This window comes from Augochlora pura, chromosome 3 (genome assembly GCF_028453695.1).
Source record: "Augochlora pura isolate Apur16 chromosome 3, APUR_v2.2.1, whole genome shotgun sequence".
Taxonomy (NCBI): domain Eukaryota; kingdom Metazoa; phylum Arthropoda; class Insecta; order Hymenoptera; family Halictidae; genus Augochlora; species Augochlora pura.
In genome coordinates, this window is record NC_135774.1 from 22,824,202 (window position 1) to 22,845,718 (window position 21,517).

General features: G+C 39.9%; 1 protein-coding gene across 1 annotated transcript; it reads left to right on the forward strand.

Annotated features, from left to right (window-relative positions):
• The first annotated feature begins 1,124 nt into the window (after positions 1-1,124).
• On the forward strand, positions 1,125-16,393 carry LOC144467912 (lysyl oxidase homolog 2B). Its single transcript, XM_078176905.1, has 8 exons — positions 1,125-1,687; positions 3,644-3,790; positions 4,533-4,820; positions 7,162-7,368; positions 11,345-11,642; positions 13,298-13,426; positions 14,369-14,492; positions 15,617-16,393. Exons 1-8 carry the CDS (start codon positions 1,495-1,497, stop codon positions 15,737-15,739), a joined length of 1,509 nt encoding a protein of 502 aa, XP_078033031.1. The 5' UTR covers positions 1,125-1,494; the 3' UTR covers positions 15,740-16,393.
• Positions 16,394-21,517: the final 5,124 nt, after the last annotated feature.

Sequence of the window (21,517 nt, forward strand, 5' to 3'; positions counted from 1 at the left end):
TTGCAACAACCGACAGTGATGCACTGTATCCTGCACTCGACAAAATAAATACCGCGACACTATGGTACAAAATAATTTCACGCCCTCGATTCTTTGTCGCATAAAAACGAATATCGTATGTTTTACGATATTTATTGAATAAATTACTAATACAAATTAATGTAGACAGAATAGGAATTTATTATATTTATTAGCGGAATAAGAATTTATTATATTTATTATCCGAATAAGAATTTTTTATATTTATTATCCGAATAAGAATTTATTATATTTATTATCCGAATAAGAATTTATTATATTTATTATCCGAATAAGAATTTATTATATTTATTGTCCGAATAAGAATTTATTTGATTAAAATTGCATTCGAATCAGATGATTCTAAGATAAGAATCATTTGCAATATTATTCAAATAGTTTCACAATCTCCATTCAGATAATTCGTTAGAATATGAGATTCTTCGGATAAATAAATAATTTGTTAGGAAGAAAATTATCGCTTGAATAAAATATCTTGTCCAAGTCGAATAATGTCGAATTTTGTTTGAAATCTAGCACGCACACTGTGAGTCATAACTACAGAACCATCCAAAAAATTGCCAATTTTTATACATCGTAGTTAATATTATTATTGTTCTTTATTAACGAGCTAGTAAGACCCTTTTATATCACATAGAGGCGATGGCTAGAGTTGCTGCGTCGATTTTGTATTAAGTTTATTTGCTGTTCTTATTGCTCTGTATAATATAATGATGAAGAAAGCATACCATATTCGAGATTATAATTACGAGACGCAGCGCACGGTCGCGATACTTACGCGCAAATGAAGGAATAAATGCATCTCATCTGAGAGAGCCATCGAGCACTTCTACTCGGCCGTCGAAGTAAGTCAGCGGGATTCGAAAAACGAGTGATCGATTGCCGCCTGATTAAATTCCTCGGTGCGGGGTCGAAAAAAGGCGTCTCGACGACGACAGGGTGACCATTCAGCCGCGGAAATCTGGTAATCCCATTAGAGGATTGGATGCATAGTTCTCGGATGAGCTGGATCGCGGAGCACGGGGGTTTGAGGAAGGGAGCCTAGAAAAAGCGATCTGCCATGTGCGCGCCGAGCGAACTTCCACTGGCGACGCGTTGGAAGCTTGATACCGCGCGATGCCTTGTCTTCGAACCAGGGCAAACGTATCGCGTTGCGTGATCGACGGTGGTGGTGTGCACGCACCAGTAGCTCGCGGATCGGTAAACGAAAGACACGTGTCGCGATTTTAATGCGATCACCGAGAGCGCGGCCTACGTGCAACCAGAACGAACGATCGACCACTTGTTGAGAACGGATCCTCGCGGCTTGGTTATTTCCATGAAAAATGAAGGGCTCCAAGATGGAACGATGACGAACGATCCGACGTACCGAGTCTGATCAGATCCCCTGTGGTTTATCCTGCTCAACAAGTCTTCCGCGGAGATCCTGGGCCCTGGGAACCAGTCGGATCCGAGATGAACTGGAGGACCGTTCTGCTGCTCGGGCTCTGCGCGGTATCGATGCTGGCTGCCGACGTGCTGGCGAACGGCAACGGCACGTGGGACAAGAAGAAGCACAAGACCAACAAGAAGTTCAAGAAGGACTTCCGGAAGCTGAAGAAACAGGACGGCGCGCTGAAGCTCGTGGGCGGACGTCACGGTCACGAAGGTAAACGGAAACGGCACCGGAGCTCGGGGGAACTTTTCGAACTTCGACTGGTAAACGGAGCGTCGACGGTTTCGAAAGTTTTCCACGTCGCAGATTTGACGGGCACGAGTCGAACGCGAAGCAGAAATTGCGTTTTTCCGGGACGCGGCATCCCGACGGGCGAGTTTCGACGTTTAAGCTCCACTATTCATGTCCGAGCTCGTATCTCGTGCGCTAGTTTTGAAGAAGTTTCGTTCCGTTCGGTTGGCGAACGGTCTTTTTCGGATCGAACATCGCAGGTTAAAAATGTCTTGAAAAATTGTTGAAAAGCGGCAATAATTACGTTCAGGATCCAACGTTCTATCTATCTTGGAATTTACTCGAATAACTTTCGGAAGAAAGTAAATTTTGCTCTAGACAAATTTGTATTCGATTGTTAATATTGGATATTTTGTTCGATAGCGACGAATAAAATCGTTTCCGTTCGGTCACGATCCCTTGTTCGTTGTCCAAATAAAATTTTAACCTTTCTCACAAAGAGGCCCGTTATAAAATAGTCTGCAAGTCGGCTGGTAGCGTTGGGAGAACGTGTTCGATTCGACGCAACTTCGCGTAACGCATCATCTGGACCCGAAGATAAACGAGAACAGTGACACGCGGTGTCGCGCCGATGCGCGAACTGTGTAAATCATCCGGAAAAAACGGCGAGACATTACGCGGGAGCACGTTCGCGGCTTCGCGCCGCGTAAGTTATGCAATGCCGATTAAAAAGGGGTCAACTCGGACGATGATTTATGTCAACGACTATGTGTCAGCGTAGTAAACGTCACGTAGACCCCGGGAGCAGCCGCGAGGCCGGGTCACGGCACGAGTATGGTCACCGTCAAATTGGACCATAAAACAGGATAGAATCCGTCCCAGACGTCCGCATGTCAATTTTTATTGCCCTCCATTGGGTATATTACATTCCGAGGGCGTTCTTTTCCTTCTTCTGTTCCGCGTTCCCCGATCAATTTGATACACGCGGGCGAAACGCTTCTACCACAGTTTCTTTAAGGACAATTTATTCCCGCGGACGCTCGATTTCCGTGAATCTGTTTGCTTCCTTAGCGGCTGGCTTCGCCGTTACGGCCCCGCCTCGAGGCGCGTCGTAAACTTATTGCTTAACGTTTTAATACTTTAGCGAAATCGCGCGTTTTAAAAATTCTTAGTTTTATTTCGACGGTGCTAAAGTTGCGAATTTATTTTCCCTTGGCACTCGAATGATTTTTTTTATTAATGTTGCATAGTCGAATTGAGGTATAAATCGTTATGCTGCTGCGCGATTTTATAGAAGTTAACGAATAAAAAATTGTGCGGTTTTATTGATGCATTTTGTATGATTACAATTTTTACACTGTTGTTGATACACGCACGAATGAACCTTCTAACTGTGATTGCCTCCGCTGTCACACTTTCCGTCCAGAGCATGTATATATGTCATACAATTGTCAAACAATTGTAATTTAAAAACTGGCAACGCTATCTGAGATCGTGAAATTTGAAGATACAATTTGAACGTTCTAGGACATGGTATCCTTTATTAGAATTCAATATCTCGCATCCAAGTGCATATATTAAATCAATAATTAATTTCACTTTCCGTAAAAAATCATTTTGACTCAGTGCGACAGCGAAGAGTTGAACAAAAATACAATATACGCTATGAAACCGTCACCCAGCAACAATAAACAGAACGGAAGAAAAATGTTTAAGAGCGTCGACGTGCTCGCAATAACCGAAAACAGAAACTACGTCTCCGGAACATTTACCGTCGCCATATTGTTTATCCGGAGCTCGGATCAGAAGCTCGAAATGGCGGCGGTCGTTTGCGCGCGTGATTGCGTCAAGTAATTTCCGCGTCGCCGGTTCGTAAAGTTTGCTGCGGCTTGCGACGGAACCGGAAAACTGTGAGCTAATAATTCGATTGGTGCGCAGGAAACGTGGAAATACTTCACGACGGGAAATGGGGCAGCGTGTGCGACGACGAATGGGATTACTTGGAGGCCAGTGTGGTTTGCAGGCAATTAGGCTTCGACGGTGCAATTAAACCGACGGTGAACGGCCACTTCGGCCAGGCCAGAAGTGAGATAATATTGTCTCTTCATTGTAGCCAATACTTCTTCCATCCATCGACGCCGTTCTCCGCGATCGTTTGCGCCATTATGGCCGGACGGGCTTCAAAAAGCTCACTAATAGTTGCCGTTCATTCGATTTGCCTCCCAAGCACGGCAAACATGGATCGAGGAATATCGGCGCGTAAGCTTCTCTTTGTTGGAGCATTTTTCTGTGTACTCGGGACCCTTTGTCGATAGGCAACTTTTAAGCAGAATTGGGTACTATCGCTTATGCTATATACTTTTTTTCAAATTTCCTATTATTTTGATTAAAAGAAAATGCTTATTATAAGCTGAGATAAAAAAGTGGAACAAGAAGAGTTCTTTTTACTCATCGTACAATGATCTAGTTTTTCTAATATTTACGAACAAAAGTCACTTAGACCAGTTTTAAAAAAGTTATACCGCTTTAAATGTTGTGTGGTCACTTTTGTCCCTTGCTGTATACTTGCTAACTTATGTAAGTTAGGCTTCGGTAGTACTAGCATAGAACTACCGTATTTCTCTCATCATTACGACAATCTTGGACAATTATAAATGAAAAAATTCGATGTATCGACACAAGGGTAACGAAAACTGCTCCACAATCATTCGTAAAAAATGTCTCGGCTCGACCTTGAAGAGGGGCCGACGAAAGGGGTAGCAGCATGGTTCGGGACGCGGGTGGGTGGGGGTTCGCGAGACTAAGATGCTGCGAAAAAACGTTCCAGGAAAATACTGGATGGACAACGTGTACTGCGACGGCAGCGAGGACGAGCTCTCGAAATGTCGGTTCGACGGATGGGCCACTTCCGATTGCGAGAGCAGCGAGGCGGCCGGCGTAATTTGCGCCCGCGACGACCAGGACGTGGTGGGGGAGGCGACGGCCAAGAGGAAGCCCAAAAGGAAGCCGGAGAAGTCGAGAATCAAGGATATCCATCAGCAAGGAGCGGCGATAAGGCTGGCCGGTGGACGCGTGCACTCCGAAGGCAGAGTCGAGGTCAAGCTAGGAACCTCAGGTATAGTGTTCGAATTCAGGGACGACCGACGAGCCTGCCCCCGGCCCATTTTCGGCAGGACTTGCTAGACGTTGGTGAACCGGAGATGAACGTATCTGACATTCCTGTGTTTCACTTTCCTCTCGTCCGTGAACGATGGAGACTTTTGGTAAGATCGGTTTCAAAACGAACCAAGAGACTTTTGATGGAAATGAGACAAAGCGATGACGTGCTGTAGGATAAGGGAAAAATAAGAGAAACGTGGTATGAACACTTTTTTTCCAATATAATTATGACTTCTTATGCAATCCCGTGGGAGTCGTAATTTTCTTCCGCGAGATTTGATTAGACGCTGATTTCTTTTCGAAAATCTTGGAATAATAGATAAATTTGTCGTAAATAAATCAGCGTCAAGATCTGCGGGAAATGATGTGTAATACGTAATAGAGAAATCTAACATCGCAATTTTGTTGAAATATTTCAAGTTTAACACGTTGAATGCCACGGGGGACACCGGTGACCGGCACTGAACTTGGCAGTGACGCCATGGGGGCCACCGGTGACCGGCGCGCTCAGATTGATGAAAATATATATAATTTAAACAAATGACAATACTTATAATTTTTGTATTATTATCATCGTTGATATAGTGGTGTGAGGAAATGAATGCCTTATAAAACATCTGAAAATAGTTTTATTTATACATGAAATATAGTTTTATTATGTGACATTATATGTATCGCATAATAGAAAATTCATCGTGGCGCCACGGACAATTCCTGTAAAATGGGCGTGGCATTCAACGTGTTAACATAAATTATCAAGAATGCTCGCACCACCGTTCTCTTCATTTTTAGCTGGTCCAAAACTTTGAAGAACTAGGACCGAACTCGTCTAATATTTGCTCTCAATCGTGAAAGAGGGAGACTTTCGGTAATCGTAAGATCCGTTACAAAACAATGACGATTCTCATGGTCCCGGCCGTGTTGTTCAAAGAACAAGAGCATCTTAATCGACCGTCTCGTGGCATCCATTAGCCAACCAGCGTCTCTGGTGACCCTGAAATGCGTGCTCTTGCATTCTTCAAGATAATGGAACACTTGACGTGCTCGCGACTCGCTTCGCTTGCCGTTTCTCCGTTCGCGTGAAACTCAATCATGTTTGGCGCACTATCCTGTTGAATAACAGTCCTAGAAAATCGTAGATGGCAATTTAATCGGGGAAGCAACGAGTTATCTTGAGATTGTTCTCGCGTTCGGAAGCTGTTAAGATTCTTCCACGTATCGGTCTACTCCCGAGACTATTACTGTAAATGGGAAATTGTTGAACTTCCACGTTTCACGCTTCTCTTGAGAGCATTGTTGCTGCCGGGGAATTGTTAAACTTATACCACTTTTCACGCTTCCGTCGAGGCTGTTGTTGTTCGTGGGAAATTGTTAAACTTCTTTTAGTTTTCACGTTCCTCTTGAGATTATTATTGTTGGCACGGAGTAGACAAGCTTCTTGTACAACTCCTGGCGTAAAGTGTTCGAACACCGTTAAGAACGCGGTAACTTTTTTCAAAACCGAACTTTTTATGACCAATTTAATTTCTTAAACAGATATTTTCTCACTTCCAACCGTTTTTGCAATAGCGTTGGTCCTATCAATGATTTTTCCGCTTTATTTAGCGTAGCATATCACATATCATATTATATTGCTTTCTATCTTTTTTTTATTATTTCTTTATTTCTTTACTTTTTATCTATCTTTTGTTCAATAAAAATTTCAATAAAAATTTCAGTAGGCATTCATATAAATTACCATTGAAAAAGATCAGAATTTTTTATTTTTTTGTCGTTCCATGCAACAGTGACATTAAAAGTATTTCATTCATTGATAAATTAACATCTTCAATAAATTTATAACGATGAAATTCATTACGTTTCATTGAGATTTAGAGTTTTTATAGTGAATTTTTTATTTCACACGACGAGTATACACGTAAAGCGCACGGCAGTAGAGATTTGTTCCGACGTGTATACACGTCGAACGCACTTAACTGGTTAAAGTGGTTACCGCGGTGTTCGAATACAACCTTGCCAGGTATAGTAGAAACAATTTTTCCTCGACAAATATTTAAGCACCTTTCGCGTGTAGAACGATCCATAAAATACAGCCAGGCTTCCGACGGCGTAAATCGAAGCTGTAGAACGTGCGATCCACGATCACGGTTTCACAATGTGCCGCGTCGATCCCGCGTAAGATTCCACGCGAACAAAAGCGGACGAAAACGGTGTGCAACGCGTCGAAGGATTTCAGGTTCCCGCGACGCGTCAATTTGGCCGCGGCGCTAATAATGCCGGGCGCAATTTTGTTTTAGATTGGGGTGTCGTCTGCGGTGACGGCTGGTCTTTATTCGAGGCGGCGGTGGTTTGCCGGCAATTGGGCCTCGGTTACGCCTCCGACGCCGTGCAGACCAACTTCTTCGGCGGCGAGAGGGTCCCGATGGCGATCGGCGGGGTGCAGTGTCGCGGGGACGAGAACAGTCTGACCGAGTGTCTGCACGACAAGTTTCTCGACTGTCCAGGTAAACGAAAGAACCGCCGGAAGCGAGCGCGATTAGAAACTGTTTCAACGCGTATCGGATCCGCGGTGGATCTTCAGCTGGGAATTTCCTTTTTCTCGGAGGATTCCGAAAAAAAATTTCCTGAAGGAAAAAAATTTCCTTTTTTCTCCGACACGGAGGATCGGTTTCTTTGCATGCACTCTTTTAGTCGAACTCGGCAGGAATCGGAAATCTCAAGTTGAGACTCGTTTGTATCGCCGAAGTTATCGACTATCGCAGCGTTCGTTTATTCTGCTTAAAGTAATTTTACTCCTTAACCACTTGCAGTACCTTTACCTTCGTAATAACGATGCTTAACACGTTCGTCGCAGCGTCACCCATATCTGGGTGACACTAATTTCTGAACAATTTTGAAAATTTATTTTTATTGCAATATATTCGAGCAAAATGAATTCGACTATGATTTTTCGAATGCGAAAGAGTTCTAATGTCATTCCCTATGAGAAATGTGAACTTTTTAGTTTTATTTTAATTAATTAAATTGCTTTAATTATGTGGGGATTTTAGTGACTAATAATAAATTAACACGTTGACTGTTAACTACGAGATATCTCGTAGCTTCTTTACAGATCAATGCTATACATCTACGACAAATCTCGTACAATAGAAGTGTAAATATGAATAGTTGGCCTCTGGAAAGAGAAGAAAAAATCAAGGTTGACATAAATGAACAGAAAATTTAATAATACCATAATTTCTTAGGGGAGAAATAAAATCGATATTTATAGTGCACCTACATTTACTTCGGCGCTTAAACGTTAACAACGAAATAACAGAATTTTATTAATTTTAATAATTTTTAAAGAAACAGAATGAAATTTATACTTAATTGATCATTATTATAAGTCATCGTCGCGTGCCAAACTCGTCAAAGTACGGCAAGGGGTTAAAGAAGAAGATACTTGGAGGGTCTTGTGCGAAAAATTTTAACCAATTAGTAATATCTCTGAACAATGTATCAGTTATCGAAACATTATCGTGTATGTTCGATTTTCTCCGTGTTTCGTTTAAATGCAACGCCTTTATAAAATATATAATTTAATGAAGAATGTCAAGGTATATATTCTCCTTAATCAGTTATCTGTTCCGACGAGCGTACACATCGCGAAGAAATAAGAACACCTTAACACGAGTACACTCGTCAGAAACCGCTCACTGGCTTAGGAATGTCTTTGCTAAAATTTTAATATGCAATTCATTACGTTTCACAGAAATTATTCATCATCGAAGCGAGTCTGCGCGAAGTTTAAAGACGATTACGTCCTAACGATCTCGCTCCTTGAAAGAAGAATTTCTCTGCTTCAGTAAGAAGAGTCCAATTTTTCGTCAGCAGAATTTTTCTCTTCGAACTTCGCAGTAATATCTCCGTAGAATCCAGAATTCGTTAAATTCTCGAGACGATTCGCCGTCGGATAATATTTGCGTAACTTGAAATCTTTGCGCACGATTGAAACGAAGAAATCGAACCAACCGGCTTCGAGCTTCAGCCGTGCCACGAGAAACACTTCGACGACGATCGTTTAACCGTACCGTAGCCTCGCGTGGCGCGATCGCGTATCCACTTTTAGGAAGCTTCGCATCCGTCGCGGAAAGCTGGCTCGACACTTGACAACCCGAGTGCTTTCGATATTATTCAATGAATCCGCTTTTACATATTTAAAACAGAAACCTCTCGTTAGCATCGGATCAAGCTGGCAACTAACCGGAGCTATTGAATTATGGCGCGCGGCTTAACGCGCCCGTTGTCGAGTGCGCGGAACCGACTTTAGAGTAGAGACTCTCGACGGTTTCGTAATGAGACAGACGGATATGATGAATGCGATACGGTGTGTCGCCTCGCTGGCAGAGACACGTTTGGATTCCTGCTTTCATTGAAAAGGAAAGGAATGTCAATTGGCCGACGGGACCAGACCAGACGAGACGGGACGAGACGAGACGAGACGAGACGGGACGAGACGAGACGAGACGAGACGAGATGGGAAGAGGCACGGTGGAAGGGCTCGGTGTCAAGAGAATCGCCGCAAGAGATTAAAAGAATGACGAGTGCCGCTCTACGTTGGTCTAGGATCCGGCCGAGGAATTCCCTCGTCGAAGCGAACTCGTTCCACGAGTAAGAGGATTCTCCCGGCCAGATTAGGGGCTTAATAATGCCCGTGAATGGACAACTCGACCGATTGAATTTCATTCCGAGAACGAACGGTGCATCGGTATCTATTACCTCCATCGAACAGCAGATCCATCAAATTAACTGAAAGGGAACAAATTGTATAGATCTGCGGCATAAAAAAATGTTAAACATAACCTGGGAATATGTCATTCATTTCATTGCATTTATTATCTCGTGGGAAAAAAAGAAGATCAGGATTTGTTCACTTTTTTTCAATCGGTGAAACTAAATTATTTTGAGAAAAATATTTTTGATAAGCTCGAAGATATCGGGTCTGGATTTCGTTCCTTTTTCTATTGTTTCAGACTTTAAACAAGTCTTCAAGAAAATGTTAGTACTATACAGAAGAATTTTTGGAACAGCATAGTACTTTTGGTCACTACATAATGCTTTTGTATGAACTTAAAGTATTTGAGATAATTTAATACTTTTAAAATAATTAGGGATTTTTTAAAAATACTTAGTGTTTTTTAAACAGAGTAGTAATTTAAAATATCCGAGAAAGTACTTGTGGGACAACCTAGTGCTTTTGAAATAGCCTGTGGAATAACAAGTATTTGTGAAATAACAGTACTTTAAAAACAACCTCTAAATGCAACTGATACGTTCTATTACAATTCTTTCGTAGCACTTCTGAAACAATTTAGTATTTTTAAAACAACTAACAATTTTGGGACAGCCTAGTAATTACTTTTAAAATAATATAGTGGTTTTAATTCCTTGCACTATAATAACGAGTTAGACTTGCGATATAGATTCCATACAAGATCTACTAAATATGAATATTATTCGTTTTGTCTACATCGAAATAAAAATAAATTCTTCTGTTCTCAAAGCTTTATAAAGACAAAAAAAGGAACAAAAATTGTCTGGTCCTTTTTCTAAAAATGTTAAGGAGAAATAAGTGCTGATCGACGCAGCGTCGCACTTAGCTGCGTCTATATATTTAGAAGATAAATTTTGCTATGCGTTTCATCAATTATACTGAGCGTAGTTTTCTTGGTAATTATTTTAGAATTGATCTAAAGCGTGTGAAATTCACGAATATGATACTATAAGCATTTTGGCATAAATCGTAGAAGTATATTTATTGGGTTGGTAACTAAGTAATTGCGAATTTAAAATAAAAAGAAAAATTCAATTCTTTTGCTTTGAATAAACCTATATTTTTAAGCAAAAGAATTGAATTTTCCTTTTTATTAGACAAATGAATTTTGACATTGCCTTCCTTTCGAGGCTTCATTTCAATATACTGTATATAACATAAAAATCGTGCTCGCGATGCTTGCTTTTTTAGAAATAATGTGATAAAATATGTCTGAAACGCGCGCTTTGCCCTTCCATCTTCAAACTTTAATAAAAACGAAACTAAACAATTAAGCGGTTTCAATTTTCTTACTAAATGGAAGATGAAAATTCAGACAGTAAAAAAACAATGTAATTTAATTACTTTGAACACGTTGATAAAACAAAAGAATGTGCTAAGACCATCTATTAACAAAATCCGCGATCACTTAATTGCCAACCCAATATTATAAGACATAAAATTGCCATTTCCTTATGACGCGTACACACGTCGCGCGCAAGCTAAAAGGTTCAGACAACCTAGCACACTTTTGAAACAGAATTCCTGAAATAATACCGTGAATTTAGAACAATATAATGCCAATGAGACTGCCAAGTATTTTTTCAATAATCTAGTAGCTTTCAATGCAATATTTCAGATGTAATAAAGCACGTCTGTCTCGAATCATTGTTTTCGTTTCGCAGGTACCGCCGAGAACGTGGCGAGCGTGGTGTGCCACCGTGAAATGCCGGACCTTGTCTTCGATCACCTGGAGCTGATGCGTACCGCTTATTTGGAGGATCGACAGCTTTATTGGCTGCAGTGCGCCATGGAGGAGAACTGCGTGGCATCGCCGGCCTACAAGATACAAAGGGAGTCGGAAAACTGGCATCTGGAGACGAGGCGGCTGCTCCGTTTCACCGCCAGGATCCTGAACGCCGGAACCGCGGACTTCCGACCCTCTGTTCCGAAACACCTCTGGGAATGGCATATGTGTCACATGTGAGTGATAAGCGTTCCGCCCGCCGGAAACGGTCCCGATAAAGCGACGGTCAATTGCTTATCGGGGCTCCAACTTGAGCTATTGACCATTCACGGGATCGCGGTCGAAAAAAGAAACCTCGACCCGCTATCTTGTTCGCTGACACGCGGAAATCGATCGCCGGCGCGACGGAGTGGTATTAATTAGTGGAAAGGTGCGCTAGAACCTCGACTGTCAGGTTCTCAGATGTTAGAATCGTTCAAACACGCGAAATTTATCGCACACCGTTTAAGACGGAATAACTTAAAATTTCACCGAACGATTTGTATTCTTTTTTTCTTTGAGATGTTAGACGTCGAGAAATTGTTTTCCAAAAAAGAAATTGGAGAATCGAAAGGAATTAAAGTAAAATTAAATTGAAAGGAATTAAAGTAAAATTAAATTAAAAGGAATTAAAGTAAAATTAAATTGAAAGGAATTAAAGTAAAATTAAATTAAAAGAAATTAAAGTAAAATTAAATTAAAAGGAATTAAAGTAAAATTAAATTAAAAGGAATTGCTTAAAGCAGCGATTTTATGGAAAGCTTTGAACATATTTCATTTATTTAGAACAGTAGTAGCACGGCGATGTGATTTATCGCAGGATCGTTTCGAGGAATTTCCGTGTCCAACTTTTTCAAATCGAATCCACGGAATTAATAATACCCCGGTCCGATTTTCCTCGAGAAAACATCTCTGTTGGCCGGGCGAACGTTTTAGGTACCGGTTGACAAACGGGACAATATCAATATCAGCGCCGTTTCCGTCTTGCCCGGGGAAATTGGACAGGCAAACTTTAAACGCGTCCTCGGTTCCTCTCATTTTCTCGCGACACCGGCAAAGGATGTTGCCTAGATGTTTTATACAACTATTAGGGGCCGAAGGGGGGAGAAAAGTAATATTAGGTTCGGTAGCGTTGGCGGTTTCCAACTTGTCCGCTGCAACGTGGTTCCATTTTTATCGACGCTGCTGAATTTCTATTTTCTCTCGGTACTTAGGCGCCGCGCCGTATTGAACCGGAATAAACTTTCGCCCGATCTCTGGCATTTCGTTTTATTGCAAATAACGCGCCGATAGATTCTTCCTTGTTAAATTGCCACAATATTGATATTTATACGTCGGAGAGGGCACGGGTTGCTTTTAGAAAGTTTGAACCTCTTCGCGTCGAGATTCTTTTTTAATTATTAATATTTTAATTATTTTAAATTATATTAAATTTTAATTATTTAATATTAATATTTGGAAATCATTTTTGACACGTTCGTTTGGAAATCTTTTGTTAACACGTTCGTCGCCGCGTCACCCATATCTGGGGTAATCTAGGGATATCTAGTATGCTTCTGCGGGGGGCCAGCTATTTCGCCGCGAAATAATGTAGGTCGCGTACTTCGAGGACACCGCGTAGGGTCTGATAGGCGTTCCCTTGGTTGTCCAAGGTAAAATGTATTAGAAGCGCGAAAGCTACGCCTCTAACCTCCCCCGTTTTCGCGTCCTTATCTGCTCCCCGGGATCGGATCTTTAATCATGAATAGGAGCGTAGTCTGGCTTCCAATCGTCGCGACGCCGGCGTCGAGATTACTCGAGGCGGGGTTCCGGCCGCGATCATTAATTCCGCATTACGGCTTGTTAACGACAGGCATTACCACTCGATGGAGGTGTTCGCCACGTTCGACGTGTTCGACGGGAACGGGACCAGGCTCGCCGAGGGGCACAAAGCGTCTTTCTGTTTGGAGGACAATCAGTGCTTGCCGGGCGTCGAGCCCAGGTAACATATGCGAACCAAACTTACGCTGGAAACGCAAGAAGCTTCGAAAAAATCGAACTTTAAAAGGACCTTCGGGTTCTTGAAAGTTGAACGAAATTTTCAGTTCGCACTAACAGTTTTTTCGCATATTCTTCAAACCACAGATTACGTCATGGCTTGCATAAATTTTCGAACGGACTAACCCTCTATGGCTTAATGTAACGTCGAAGTCCCATCTAGAGTTTTCCAATGTTTTAATCCAATTTAATTCTCAAGAAAAATGAAAACTCATGTGTCACTATTTTCACCTTTCATTTTACATACAAAGATAAAGTCAAGTTTTTTTTTAATTTTAAGTTCGTCAGTAATTTACTATTATCTTGAAGAATTATATAAAATTTATGTACTTACATAAATAATTAGGATCACGAGTTAACTAAAATTTTTTGACAAAGTTTTGACAGTTTTATAGCAGAAAAATTGGATCAGCTCTGAAATCGTATTTCTTTTTATTACATTTAAATATAAATAAAAGTTCTTCTAGATCTGATCAAACGATAAAAAAATAGCATCTTTTACACTATTTAGTCTAGTACTATGCAAATGGTAAACCTATTGCAACCCTTTTTAAACACACCCTGTCGCCAACAACAAACTTCACTTCCAATAATTTATTTCTGTTATCTCCTCCATCTTCAACGATTACAACAAGCTGCAACTATCGTAAAAATATTCTCAAATTCTCCCAATGTCTTTACTACAGTTTTGCATTTAACGCGGTTCCATTTGTCAAAAATGACTACGGTTCACCGGTGTTGTATAATAAATCAACGAGCTCCGAATTTCGTTCGCTTTCTGCGTTTCTGGGTCCATTGCACGATCGAAAAGCATCGTTTCTTCCTTTTTTATTTTTTTTTTTGTAATTGGCCGACCAATTAAACGAGGCACGTGCCGCGATTTCAGGTACAAATGCGCCAATTACGGTGACCAAGGAATTTCAGTAAACTGCAGCGACGTGTACAAGCACAATATCGATTGCCAGTGGGTGGACATATCGGAGCTCCAGCCCGGACAGTACACGTTTAAGGTACGGGTTCTTCTGACGTTGACTTGATTGGGTCCCCGAGCATGTTTGCGCGTTCCGGAACGGTGGTTTTCTTCCGCGATAGGCAGACTACCCCGGTTTTATACGTTCGCATTCCACGGTTGTGCATCGCGGATCTTTATGCAAAGGAAAATGTTGTTGATGCGATTTCGCGAAAGCTGACGTTCTCGACGAAAATTTACATTCTCGGCCGATTTCCTTAATACCGCGCTTACCGAGCACTAGAAGTGACCGACGAATGTAATATGCTGCACAAAAACAACCGAATAGAACTTACATATGGATCATTGTTCAATTATTTTATACGGAAAAGAAATTATTCGAGACTTAACACTTTATCGACCGGTAGTCTATAAATCGGCTTTTCCCCCCGATCGGTAGCCATAGTAACCCTTAATTTGTTATCTATTATTGAGATAAATATGTTAAATTGTACTACAAGCTCCAATATTATTATATAAATTTTTAAATATTAAATACCTTTCGCGATTAATAAGATAAATAAAATCAAAATACGACCAGATGATCGGTCGATAAAGTTTTAATATTGCTCGAGATAGTGATTTTTAATTCAAGATATGTTCGAAATATTTTCCATTAAAATGTTTCATATTTTGTAAAGCGATCTTCATATTTTCATAAAGGATAAAAATATCGAAACCGAATGTGTAGTTCACGAGAGAAATCAAGCTGAAAGAGTGACCCTCTCGTGAATTGTAAAAGAAAGGATGAGAAACCAGTGATTTGGACAGGTTCGGTGGTTCCAGGGTCGATAAAGATCCCCGCTGGCAACAATTGCCGTAGGACTCCTTTAACGAGCCCGTCGCAATAATACTAAAAGGAGTATAACGAATCGAGACGGTTGGAATCGGTTCACCGAAACCGATTGCATAACGAAAGCATTACGCGGCGAAGGGAAGGTTAATCGGATGTGCGGATCGGTCTCCGGAGGATGACATTAATAGGAGCGCGACGGATAAGAGCCGGTTCGCCATACTGCACGCGAATAAAACGGCCCCGGTCCATAAAACCGGCCCGCGGGTGAAGCCGGGCAATCGCGATGCCATAGGAGGGTAACGATAATCGAACGATATTTACGTTTTCAGGTCGCGGTGAATCCGGAGTTCAAAGTGGGCGAAATGTCGTTCGACAATAACGCGGCGATTTGTCGCCTCCTCTACACGGGAACTTTTGCCACTGTGCACGGTTGCGTCATGGGCCGTCCTTGACACGAGGGGGGCTATTACGCCCGGTGATAACGTCGCCGTGGCTCGATGACGAGAGAGGCGGACGGGAAGAAAGAATCGAAACTGGCACGATAACGGACCGTTGTCAACCTATCCGGCACCGATTCGTTCTGTTCTAACACACACGCGCACACTAAACAATAAACTGCTGTTCTCTGCAATATGGGCCCTCGCCGTTCCTTCCTTCCTCTTACAATGGTCGCCATTTTGTTCAACAGGCCCTTTTGGAACTTTTGTTTTCAGGGGATGTCATAGTCTCTTGGACGTCGAACGTTGGAGAAAACTTACATGGTGAAGTGAGATTGGATAGAAGATGAATTATTCAGGACAGCGAATATTGTATATTATATATTAATATATTTGCAAATTAATATATTAACACATTGTTGACCGGTTATGAGTTAAGTCGTGTTTGCCCTGCATGAACTATTTCAATTCATGAAACCCAGTTCAATATAGGATACTGCAAAAGCTTTGTTCATCGTGTTTAGACGTGTCCCTTTTATTATAAAAAGAAATTATTTTTCTAGATATTCTGGTTTTTATAACAATTTTAGTTCTGTACTATTTATAACAGTTTTAGTTGTGTACCGTTACGCGTAGGTGATTGCTATAGAGCATATCGTACTAAACACAAATATTAAAAGTTATATAAAAGATATGTCCAAAATTTCATTTCAATTCATTATGTATAAATAAAGTTTATTGAAGGTTATTTATATTGTTTCACTTCCATATTGAATTACGAAATATAAAGGTAAAATTGCCGGTCAACAATGTGTTAATATATTGGCATATTAATATATTTGAATATTATATATTAATATAATTGCATATTAATATATTAATATGTTTGAATATTATATTCGCAGCGAAACTTTCGCAATTATTTGAACATCGAAAGTTTGAGTTCATTTAATGGTAAAGGGAAATACGGTATAACCTAAATTATACGAAGCTATTCTGGGGACCTTTTGGACTACTTTCATTCTTTACCTTTCTAATAAAATTTGCATAGTTTCTTGAATACCAAGCATTTGAGTTAATTTAAGTGGTAAAATGAAATAGTGTAGAAACTCGATTATTCTGGGCTTTCTTAGGGACCTTCTTAACCTCTTACTATATCATTTTCTTTACAATTGCTACGATTAGAACTTTTTCGACCGCGCTAATTACTTAGAAGAAAAAGAAATTTTATATTTATTGTGTGCTTACATTTACTTTAATGCTTAACTATTGGTAACAAGAGAAACAAATTCGATACCTACTTAACCTCTTAGGCACGACGCGCCATTATAGTGGCTTTCGCGGATGTTTCGTGGCTTACTCGATTGTATTATTAGTTATTAAAATAAACGATTAAAGTGAAACTGTATACGTACAATATACTAAGAAAAGAATATATATAGCTTATACTATACGCAGTTATACCAAAAAAAGATATATGTATTAAGAGAAATAGTAATTTAGTTACGAAAAATTTCATTCGCGCAAAATCCAGCCGTGCCTAAGAGGTTAAAGGAACGGTGGAACATTCATACCTAACAGCTTGTTACTAGAAATCTCCATCGCGAGTCTGTCTCGTTAAAGTACGACAAAGAGTTAAGAATTCTTTTTCTCGAAATTTTCATAGTTTCCTGAATATCGAGTGATTGATATAGTTAATTAAAATGATAAATTGAAATACAATAGAACCTGGTTTATCTGGGGCCTTACTTCAATCGCAGTAAAATTTGCATATCCAGTTAATCAAGTTATATAATAAACTATAGTAGTCCATCGATTATTTAGGATAGTCTTAAAATGATTGAGTTAATTAAAATAGTAAACTAAAATAAAATAGAACCTGGATTACCCGGGATCTTACTTCGATTGTAGTAGAATTATTTATATCCAGCTAATTAAATGACATAATAAACTATAGCAGTCCATCGATTATTTAGGTTAGTTTTGGGAACCGTTTCGAGTCCCTCTCGAACGCCTTTATTTTTCTTTGCAGCGAAATTTCAAGAATGTTTTTATAATCCACCGGGTTCTCAGAATTTTCCCCGATATAGTCGTTTTATTACCGCATTAACTACGAGGATCTCGAGGCCTGAAAAAGTGTCGCGCTTCCGGTAAGCAGCGTGGTTTACTTACCCGTTGATTACTCACGCGATACGAGAGTTAAGGGTTTAATGCGGTGTGCACGCTTGAAACGAAGTACATACAACGTCTTCAGAACCCTGTTCAGCAAAATTGCTCTCGCACAAGGTACCTAATAATAATTTACGACCTTTTTAAGCTCGGATTAACGAGTTTCTTGTACACGCAGCGAATTGGAAAGTCGATTTCATCGGGGACGTTACTCCTACTTTGTACGATTATGAAATGTCACCTAATGAGTAAAATAAATTGTTAATTACCTAAAAACCATATTCGAAATTGTGAACGCCGTTAAACATTTTTAACAAACTCCGTTCGCTAAGTGTGTAGCGATAACCCCTTGCACTGCGACTTCTTTCACGTTGCGTTAACCCTTTGCCGTATTTTGACGAATATAGCTCGTCATAGAGATTTCTATTATTATCTTGTTAAGTGTAAATGTTAATCCGTTCTTTTAAGGCGGAATAAAATTCTGTCCTCTTGTCATCGGTATTTAACCATTTAACACGTTGAGCGTTGTGTCACTCAAATATGGGTGACACTAATTTCCGGACCAATTTTGATGAACCAAAATTGAATTTTACTAGAATGTCTCGAATGCGAAAGGGTTCTAATGCCACTTCCTATAATAAAAATTAACCGTTTACTTTTGCTTTAATTAATTAAATTGCTTTAACTATGTGGCGATTTTAGTTATCAATTATCAGCACTGGACGTGTTAAGTAAATGTACACATATGCAATAAATATTATTCCATTTTCTTCTAAGAAATTATTACAGTATAAAAAGTGCTCGTCGTTGTTAACTGTTAAGAAAATAGTTCGACAAGGGGTTAATTAGCACTTATTTATCCTCAATATTTTCCTTAATACGAACCAATAATTTTTATTTCTTCTATCTCCTTTAGTCACTTCTGTTTCCAGACTTTGATAATAAAAAAATTCAATTTGATTTCGATTTGGAAGAAATTAATAATATTCATATTTAGCAGAACTCACGTGGCATCTTTATCACGAGTCTGACTCGTTATTACAGTGCAACGGGTTAATATCGGTCATCGCAGTTTCACGGTCGTTCCTTCAACCATCTTTCATCTAACTTCACCGCCGCTTTCCCTCACCCCGCGACACGAGAGCCCTTCATTCATCTTTCACGTGCATTCTCAATCTTCTCGACTGATTAATGTCACAATGTTTTACCTGCTACCGTGACTCAAGGAAATTGTTATACGTTTACAAAAAAATGTTTCATCGTTCACGATCGCGGCAGGTTAAACAAGTCGGACGAAACACCGGAATCTGTCGTTTTACAATGTTTGCCGTGTACTTTGAGTAACGCGCGATACCATTAGTTGTGCAACGCATACATCAAGTGTCCGCTGTTTTAATTAGAAACGCAGCGATCAGCTTTACGAGACGGTAAGAAAGCAAAATGCATTTTCGTTCGCCATCTACAACGTTGTAGATCTACAATCTACGCCATCGTGGAACATTTACAACATCTACACTTTTTATACAACATCTTACATTGTACACATTGTTTCGAACATTTTTATTCTACGTCAAGGTTATTACCGAACAAGTGATGATAGATTTTTGGGTCATTAGACTACGATTTTTATGTTTGCATAATAAATTGTGCTAAATGAGTTTTTACAACATTTTTAATTGTCGACTTGTTCAAGTCGAATTTATTGAATTCTGCGAATAAATCTTTACTTTCTTTTATATTTTAAGATTTATTATTAAGCAGTGACGTTATAAAAAGGTAATACTGTTAAAACAATTTAATTATACTATTTGTGACTCATTGAAATTACTCTAAACTGAAATAAGTGCAGTTCCTGTTTCCAACTGATGCACATTTTTATATTGCGCAATGGTCCTTTGGTCACTACTACAACCTTTCGTGTAATAACATTGAAAACACTGTATTATTTTATTATCATTATTTATACTAGTCGGGTCTATTTGTTTGTAAACACCGTAGGAGAATTAACCTCTTGACGTACCATTTTCTACACAGTCACTGCGATTAGGAATTTTTCAATTGGCACTATTTCTTAGAAAGGACGAAACATTAATGTTTATTCCGTGCCTGAATTTACTTGTATACTCAAATATTAAAAACAAGGGATTAGAATTTTATTTCAATTTTAAAGAACCGAATAACATCCATACTTAATTATTTATTAATAAAACAAATAATGTGCTAGGACCATCTATTAACAAAATCCGCAAAAAAACTGTCCTAAATGTTTAAACTAGTGAAACTCGGTTGGCGAGAAATCTATATTTTATAAAATTTTATATTTTACTTCATTTAATTTCACAATTGTTTTGTACAACCTATGCGTAGTTTTTATGGGCTAAACAGTATGTAAATGGAGACAGTCTGAAAAATTCCATACTATAGTTTATTGATCCGAAAAATCAGAATTTCTTGAAGACTGACATCTATGAATTAACCCTTTGCACTCGAATAGCGACTCTGAGGCACCATTAAAATTATTCTACTACGTTCCAAAATCATTTTTATAACAATAAAGTTTAGATTTAAAACATCGCTGAACAGTGAAACGGTTGCTACGAGTCGCAATAATAAATTTCGTAGCGCATAAAAGTGCACTTTATTGCATGGAATAGAAATACTGCGAGCCGGAACAATTATTCCACATTTACAGTTAAAATGGCTTCGAGTGCAAAGGGTTAAACTCGCGTTGGGAAAAGTGTATTGAAATCAATGGGGTACATTTTGATTAAATCAATAGCATTTGAGAAAAGATATGCAGTTTTCTATACTCACTTAAAAATCCGATATTTCATACGCACCAACCTGATAGAAACGAAAACTTTTACAACCGGTTGACCGGTCGATAAAGTGTTAAAATACAAACTTTCCAGATCGGACGTAACATCTGGTATTCCGGAAACGAGGCAGCATCGACTGCGCAGGGTTAATAGCTAGTTTTAGGGGCAGCGTCGGCGACTATAGTCTTTACCCGGCGCACGCTGCATTACCCTCGAAGGTGTTATAGATCGGCGCCTAAGCCGCGCAACCAGCCGGACAGATCGAAGCCAGAAGGACGACCTCCTCGCGGCTGATGCTCGCCGCGCACGGAATCTCAAGTTTTGGAGTCTAGGACCGAATTTATAGACGTCGGCCCCTCGCTCGCTATCCTCATAGTTTGTTCTAGATTTTAAACTGCGACTACGCTAATAAATGAACAATTCAGGAGAGAGAGGCTTGTCGTCTACCGCATTGCTCCCGGTCTAGTCGATACTCGGTGTCCTGAAATACACGATCCAAGAGCTGTGCGCCTCTCCTGCGAGCACACCTGGCGCGGATGTAGCTGTGTCGGCAAGGATCCGAACCTCTCTGCTTACGGTCTACCACGTGTTTCGACTTCAAATATTTTTGTGGCTTTTGTCGAAACTTTGTCAACGAGATTTTTGTCGAAATTAGGAATTTCGTGTCTCGTTTAATCGAGTCGGCAACCATCGTTTTCTTAATAAGGATCAGATATTTCGCTACGATTCCGCGCATCTTTCGTCCTGAAATATTCTTCGATTTTTGTCCCAGTTTTTTTATTTAGAGTTTTATGCAAAATAGATA

Excerpts from the sequence above, each read along its gene's own strand:
- LOC144467912 (XM_078176905.1), top strand. The coding sequence starts at position 1,495 with ATGAACTGGAGGACCGTTCTGCTGCTCGGGCTCTGCGCGGTATCGATG. Across the intron at positions 4,821-7,161 it reads GGTCAAGCTAGGAACCTCAG|ATTGGGGTGTCGTCTGCGGT; the intron begins GTATAGTGTTCG and ends ATTTTGTTTTAG. Across the intron at positions 11,643-13,297 it reads GAATGGCATATGTGTCACAT|GCATTACCACTCGATGGAGG; the intron begins GTGAGTGATAAG and ends TGTTAACGACAG.